This window comes from Atta cephalotes (assembly GCF_000143395.1).
Source record: "Atta cephalotes unplaced genomic scaffold scaffold00007, whole genome shotgun sequence".
Lineage (NCBI taxonomy): Eukaryota > Metazoa > Arthropoda > Insecta > Hymenoptera > Formicidae > Atta > Atta cephalotes.
This window is the reverse complement of record NW_012130071.1, coordinates 5,563,592-5,571,943: the sequence shown is the minus strand read 5'-3', so window position 1 is coordinate 5,571,943 and position 8,352 is coordinate 5,563,592. Positions and strand designations below refer to the sequence as shown.

At 28.8% G+C, this 8,352-nt stretch overlaps 1 protein-coding gene across 1 annotated transcript in view; it reads left to right on the top strand.

Annotated features, from left to right (window-relative positions):
* The first annotated feature begins 224 nt into the window (after positions 1-224).
* Positions 225-8,352, top strand: part of LOC105626949 — a 26,587-nt gene continuing 18,459 nt past the window's right edge. The window contains exons 1-3 of the mRNA XM_012208240.1: positions 225-587; positions 1,185-1,380; positions 3,604-3,768. Of these exons, the coding sequence (XP_012063630.1) occupies positions 225-587; positions 1,185-1,380; positions 3,604-3,768 (724 nt within the window). The remainder of the gene's footprint in view (positions 588-1,184; positions 1,381-3,603; positions 3,769-8,352) is intronic.

The window sequence follows — 8,352 nt, the reverse complement described above, 5'->3', positions numbered from 1 at the left end:
CTGCCATTTCCATGTTACATGAGTCGAACATATGGGAAATACGATGACAAAGACAGCCGTAACTGGAGATTGATCGAACGCGCTTTACGGTACGTTTATGCAACGCGGACAAAGTTCGTCGATGTGACAGTGAACGGTGCAGGAAACTTGAGAATCGGATACGGTGGCAGCGATCGGTGGAACCAACGTACATACATGAAGAACGCGTGTTTTCAGCAACGATCATGAGCTATAACGTGATGCCACTGAAAAAGCACACGGAAATTACTTACCGCGTGAAATGTGTCACGGTAGAAAATGAACGGGTGTTCGGCGATGTCTACATCACCCAGATGCAGGATCTTATTTATCGGACAGAAAGCTATCCTTTTCCGTCCGAATGTAGAAAGCAAAAACGGAATTTAATACAGCAGACACTGGACGGACCAAATTTCATGGAATTGAATAGCAAACGGTTGACCGGAAGCGCCGGTGTCAAGAGCTCGCGCTGGCAAAAGCGCTCTAAGTCGATGGGAGATGAGCCGAGCATAATTGCGCATAATTATAAGGATGCCAAAAATCATGATGCAGTCATCAAGAGGCCTAAGGTAAAATATTCGTATAATAAAACTCGAGATTTATCGATGTCCATCAAGAGAATTTTCTAGTTAATGACATAAAAAGATATAATCTGATGAAGTCTACTTGTTTCATTTAATAATGTTGACTTAAAGTATTAACGCATGAAGTCATAAATGTTAGAATATATGTCAATTTGGAATTAATCTTCTTTAGAAATCTCCAGAGTTTATCTGTTAGTAAAATATTTGTTAAGAGAAACTCATACTTAAAAATCATATTTTAATCAAATATCTTCTTTAATTTACTCTCTACAATCTCGTCATTTCATAATATAGACGGTAATATCAGATAACGCTTTAATTTATGCTCATCATAATATTTGAGATTTCTATTTATTTTGACGATTTAACAAAATTTTTTTATATAATTTGTAAATACTAAATTTAATACTTCAACCAAATTATATTTTTTATGTAGACATTAAATTTAAGATATACTTGTAATAAACTTAACACAGCAGCTTTAATAAAAGCTTAATAAAAGCTTTTTATTGTCACTTTATATTATAATAATTCTTCTTTTTTAGAAAAAAATTCTATACATATTGCTTAAATATATTTTAGGTATATCCGCCACCTCTGCACTGTTCACCGCTGCAGAAAGAAATCGTAATTACCTCGCTGGTGGATCAACTGTTGCTAGATATTTACGGAATACCGATGGGTGACAGAGGACGCTCGGAAAGCGATTCTACGGCATCATCCTTGAAAATGCGGCCGCAACATCAATATCTACAGAAAACCCGTTTGCTTTTGAAAAGTAAGACAATTCGATATGAATACGTAAACGTCACAGAAAAACAGTCGTGTATGAAAGCTCATATCTATCTCGACGATTGAAAGCTCCGGTAATAGGTAACGATCTATTGTTGCCAGCAATGCGTAAACAAAGCAGTGGAATAAATGTTTCTTTACAATAAAATCAAAATAAAATTAAAACATATAATGTAGTAAAAAACCAAGCTGCGTAGATATTACATCGTTTCTCGTATATTCTTTTAATTTAATATGAAAAATATAATTGCAGAGGTCTTGCTTGTTTACGTAGCTTTTGTAAATAACAAATGTCGTTCTTTACAAAGTATCTTTTGTAAATGAACAACAAAGATCTAATGAGTTCTTATGCAATCGTTGATAAATTACTTTGATAATATTTAAAAGTTCACTGAATCTTTTCAATCTGAAAACTGCAAGTCTTTCAAAACATCTCGTTATTGTGAATATTTTAGAATAAAAGAGGAAGTTTTGCCTTTTGAATTTTTATCGAAAGAGCCTGTTATTGAAAGAGCCTTCACTCGATTTATATTTACTATAAAAGAATAACAAACAGATCAGATTTCAATTAAATTAGTTATGAACGAACAAGTTGAATGGCTTACTGCAACAGTGGGCAAACCTACATTTTGTAAAGGCAGAGATAATAAACTCGAAAGTTAAAGTGATAGATAAAATATATTTATTTGCATATACTATTAAAATTTTTAGCATACTTGAAAAGTTTATTATGAGTTGCAAATCGTGAATAAGAGAAATATTATGAAAAGAATAAAATTTCTCTGCATCAATTGTAGATGGTTACATCGCTAAGTGATAGAAAAAATATCACTGCATAAACAAAGTAGGGATAACAGGTAGTGAATTAGCTAACTTTTGGAACAAATAAGTGATGTGACACTTATTCATATATATATTTTTACCAATATCACATATTTAGCTACATAAATATGTAGGTCAGTTCATTGCAGCAAGTCCTTCGGTTTTTCTTAATAATTAAGTTTCTGTTACAAAATAATAATTCATTAGTACAAAAGAAATTATTCGATATATATGATTATTCAGTATTGGGAACGTTACTTCATAAAAGTAATATGTTACCGATATCGTTACATAGAAAACAATTCTTCATTACTTTCTTCATTACATTGTAAAAAATCAAATGTTAATTTTAACTTACAATAAATAGTAGACATATAGTAGACTTTCTGAGATATATACAAAAACATTAAAATTAATATGTTAATTTTAATATTTTTGCAGACTTCAGAAAGTTCACTATACGTCTATAAGTTAAAATTAATATTTTATTTTTTTTTTACAATGTACGTTTTTTGTAAAAAACAAATTTGGTCGTAAATTATAAATCGTCTAAAATGTGCTTATAAGAAATAAAGTACAAAACATTTTTCGATATTTAAATTTCTATTATAAAATATTTTCAGCAAATTAAAACATGCAATCTGTTGAATATATATAGTAAATAATAAAGATTGATAATAAAGGATTGAAGTAACGATAAAGATAATGGCTCTGAATTTGTCGTTAGTGTAAAAATGTAACAACATTATCGTTACTTCAATACTGTACAGAAAAAAAATAACAATCGTTACCAAATAAAGTAACAAAAATGATAATGGCGTTACAAGTAATGCGATATTTTCTCCAATTCTGCAATTATTAACGCCAATGAATGTAGTACGCGATGAAAAAAGGAGAAAAAGAGCGAAATGGTTTGAGCACATTTCTCCTTTCAATTCTCCTCTTAATGCCATTATTATTCTCCAGATCGTCGTCATTCGTGCAAATCATTTCTTTCAAAGATTTCTCGAAGCCGCATAACCTTTGGCTTTATAAATAATGTAATAGTTCGCAACCAGTTGTTGCGATATAACATGTACGTGCAATGCTTGATACATCTGTAATATACGTTTCTTTGTGCTTTTTTGCGCTTTCAAGATTTTCTACGAATTAACCGCGTTTTAATGAGATGAGACAGTGACGAGAGAAACTAAAGGTTATGTTCTTTGTGATTACGAAACAGAAACTAACATAACAAAAGCGTTACCAGACTTCTCATTGTTACATTTTAAATCACTGACATTTGTTTTACCAGCATTATGTAGACATTAGTTAATGAAAAAGTATACAAAATAAAATTAGTGTTTAATAAAAAGAAAGTTGTTGAAGACTCTAATTTTTTACACAGGAACGGATGAACTGCAGATTCTGCTTATGACTCTACATGACCACATCATTCATACAGGAGGATTGCTTATACGACAGCTGCGCCGAAAGGATTATCTCACAGCCAAATGTGATAAACAATGCGATATTATCACAGCCTATCTACAAGCACACAGCGCAAAAAGAAGTAAGTAAATTCTCTATTTCAAATACTTTCGCGTTAATCTCTCGTCTTTTAAAATATTTAGCAATATGCAAAGCGCATTGCAAGCACTAAATTTCGCAATATAGCAAATCTCATCCTTTATATAACTAAAAAATAATTTAAATAATATATTAATAATATCAATTTTTAATTTATCTAATTTATTACTATAATATCTATTATCAATAATATTCATTATTAATATGAATGAAAAGAAGCATAACAAAATATTTTTATACAATTATTTTAAATTTATATGTATAAAATATTATATCATTGAAAAAATTATTTGCTTATTTTATTACCTTTTTTTAAGAATATTTTCAAACAGTATGTAGTAATGAGATTGGAAGGATACTCAATAGTCCTTAAAGGTACTATGTGCGAAAAATTTATAGAATAAGGTAAAATTCTGGAAAAAAAAAGCTTATCACCCATGCTGGAAATATCCTATGAAAACTGTTAAAAGATGTAAAAATATTGCCATAAAGCGTTTTGTATGCTTCCTGAACCATCCTGTTCTGCAATTTTTATATTATATTCTGGAAAATATACTGAGATGTCTCATGAATATGCAATAAAATTGCAAATTAGAACGGTAGAATGTTGATAATGCATTTCTGTCGTTTACGTTACTCTACATTCCATTTTGCTGTTTAGTTAGATATAATAAATGATTGCGCATAAAATAATTGTATATTAAAATGATAAATACATTTTTATTTAATTGAACAGAAAGAAAGATGATTACTGCAACTTTTTCATTTTTAAAAAGAATAATGTAATCTAACGATTTCTACGTGGGTTTCACTAAAATGCAATTCCAGATCTCAAGAGATCAAAGACATTTAGATTCTTCTTCTATTAACTTTCCTCTTCAGGGTACGAAGTTCTCTTTCAGAGCAATTAATTTCAGAATTTTTTAAATGTGTGACCTTTGCCTCAAATTTTTAATTTGACTTAAGAAACATGATTAGAAATGCTTATTTACTTTATATTACATTTTATATTCTATACAAACTTAGAGCTAAATTGTAATTAATATAAATTGTAGATTTATTATTATAAGCGCGTTTTAGTTTATATTTCTGTCATACTATTTCTTTTTATTATCTTCTTTGATCGCAACATAATACGCTATAGAAATTTGTTTCGCGCGGCTTCATACTATTATATTTATATCTCTGCAGCGATGAACACCGTGAAATGAATGTGAGCTAGAAACGCAACGTAATATACCGATCAAGCCGTCGAGATAGTTCTCGAGAGACCCATCTGAATGTCGCGAAGAAGTCTTGGCGTCATCAAGTTACCGTGATCGCAAAGAAATGAGCTTTCGTATGCGACGATGCGATGATCAATAATTACACTTTACCGCGATCGCCGGAACAAGCCACGCATGCTCCGCGTACAATACCGCGGGCCGAGTTCCAACGTGGCGTCATTGATAAAGTTTTGATACTGTTGCGCGTTCGGATATACGCGGTTGGATATACGCGTAACTTTCCTCATCCGTCTCCGCGAATTTAATCGGTGCGAACTCGAGAGATGGAGAACTTCGCGATGAAAAGTGCACGCGAAAAAAAACGACAATTACTTCAGTTGCAAAAAAGCAATTTTGACGTGGGTCTTTCACATCTTTTGCGGCACTTCCGCTAATTTGAACAAGTAAAAAAATATCCTAAATTTAAATAAATATTTAATTGAATAATATCAACTAAATATTTATTAAATATAAAAATATATTTATTTGGTACAAAAAAACATTAATTTGATTTAACAATCACTTCATTTTAGTAAATAAATATTTATTTATTGTAAGTAAATGTTCAGTTGACAGTTCAAATAAATATTTATTTAAATTTAGGCTATTTTTTTCTCAGTGTACATGCATTTTGCGATAGATAACTCAATTTGACAATTACCGCAAATTATGCTTTACATACACTGAAAAAATGTAGTAATTTTAATAAATATTTGTTTAAATAGCATTAATTAAACATTTACTTACAGCAAATAAATATTTATTTAATAAAAAAAAATAATATTTAAATCACACAATGATTCTTGTACTAAAAAATAATACTTAAATTTTATATATATATATATATATATATATATATATATATATATATACATATATACAATTTCTATACTAAATCAATATATGTTTACATTTAGTTATATTAATATTTAATTAATACTATTTAGTAAATATTCAGTTAATACAAATAATTATTAAGATTTAGTACAAGATTTAGATTTCTTTCAGTGTAGAAATACACTAACTTTTTTTCGAGTTGGTTACAGAATTGCATTTTGTCGATTAAATTCATCTCATCGATGACAAATTTTCTTAAATTTGATGGATCATAAAAAGATATATCTTTTCTTGAATTTCCCTTTTTCTATAGACTCTTGGTTCTGGAAGAAAAGAGAAAATTTTGAGGTGCGCTTTAAGATTACATCTCATGAATTCGTATTTGACAGATCGCTCTCAACAAATACCTTTGCTACAGTTTCCTCAAATCGTTCTGCCGCTACGTCGCTTGCGATTTATTGATCTCACGTATTTTTGAATGACCTATCATTTTTACACTAGATAAGTTGAATTCGATATTTCGAGCCAGCACGCGAGTATTGCCTGTGAACTTTCCGTGCCATTAACTCAGCAACACTAAAAGCTCAACGACCGTCTTTATACGGAATAAACATGTAACGAATTATGCGAAAACTTCCTGATGATCGAAACGGTTATTATGAATCGCTTGAATCGCGCATTATTCCATAATGCAACGTTTTTAACGGTAAATTGCTTGCGAATGGGCAATTGATCATGGCTATTCAAATAATAAATGTTGTTTATGCTCGATATTAGTAAATGTAAATATATATTAAATTTTGAAAAATTAAGAAAAGCTAATGTGGTATAATAAAAATCTAATAAAGAGAATATTATCTCATATTACAATTTTTTAAAAAGAAATTTTTACATTAAATAAAATACGGTAGTATTAAAAATAATGTTAAAACTGTGTAATCTTTTTTAATTGTAATCTTTTATATAATATATAATACTTTACTCTCTCATTTCGTCAAATATATTGTACTGTATACGAAACTTAGATAATATTCCCTACAAATCTATTATTCCATTATAATGAAGAATTACAGTTTCATGTGTAGAACTATACTCACTGAACACAATTGTTTTACTAATAAACAGAAACTTGGCATTCCATACGTGTCGTACTTGATTAAATTACAATAAATCAGCGAACATGCTATTTCGTCAATATATTTTCGATTCAGGAGAGACGCATATCACAATAATTATTAGACACGAAACAAGACACCATGCTACAGAACAAATATAAAATATTATTTATTATAATCCAAAGTATAAACATCGTATTTGCAATGTGAAGGAATTTATTAATAAAAGATATATCATATTTATATCAACATATTCAGTTCAAGTATTTTTGGTTGTTTATTTACACTATGTTAGATAAATGTGCTTAAATTTTTTACTATAATTAAGCAATTCAGCAGATATACATATATCTACTAGAACTTCGATTTCTTGTAATGGTGTTAACTATTTCAAGTGACCTACAAAGCAGTAAAATCAATGATGATGTCAATCCTGAATTTGTAAATGTGCTCACATAAATTTATATCTTATTTCTACAATGTTAGAAATAATTTATTTTTTACTAAATTTAATTTACAGTTCATTAATATTTTTCTAATATAATGCTTGATTTAGCATCGAATTTTATTAAAACTTGCTTGTCAATTTAATTTAATTTGTGATATTATTACAATAGTTTAATTGCGTTTATAAGTCCGGAAAATCAATTCGGCGCGCAGTTTGAATGACTGCAAATATGATATATACATGTACATGCATATATAGAATACATATAGTTTACATTGAATTATTTAAGCATTAAGCATAAAGATCTAACTTTGACCGTTATATTTAATTTCTAACTCGTAAATAATTTTATTCTTCCGAAAATTCTAAATGCAGAAATACAAATAATATAAATTCATAGAAACTGTACAAATTATTTTTAAAATTAATTATATGTTCGATATATTCCTTCATCAATTTTATAGTAATAAATATTGATATATTGAGTTTATGTTCCTTAATTTATTTAATGGCGTTAATGATTTCAATTGCTACACGCGGTATTACATTACATTTTGAAAAATAATCTCTTGCAAAAATATGCAATTTTGCATATATGTAAACAATTTTTTAAAAAAGAAAAATATACGTGCATAAAAAAAATGTTGAATATTATATTCTTTTTAATAAAAAACAGATACGAAATAAATTCAATCAGTCAAGTATTTCATAACGTAAGACACATAAAATAGATTGAAAGTGACTAAAATGGTCAACTAGATTATAGTGAAGAAAAAATTTGCCCGTCGTCTCTCTCTCTCTCTCTCATCTGTCTCTATTCCGAATCTCTAGTTATCAAATATATCTAGTCATGTTCAANCNATCAGCANNAATGNTACTNTAATCANAATCCTGAATCANAT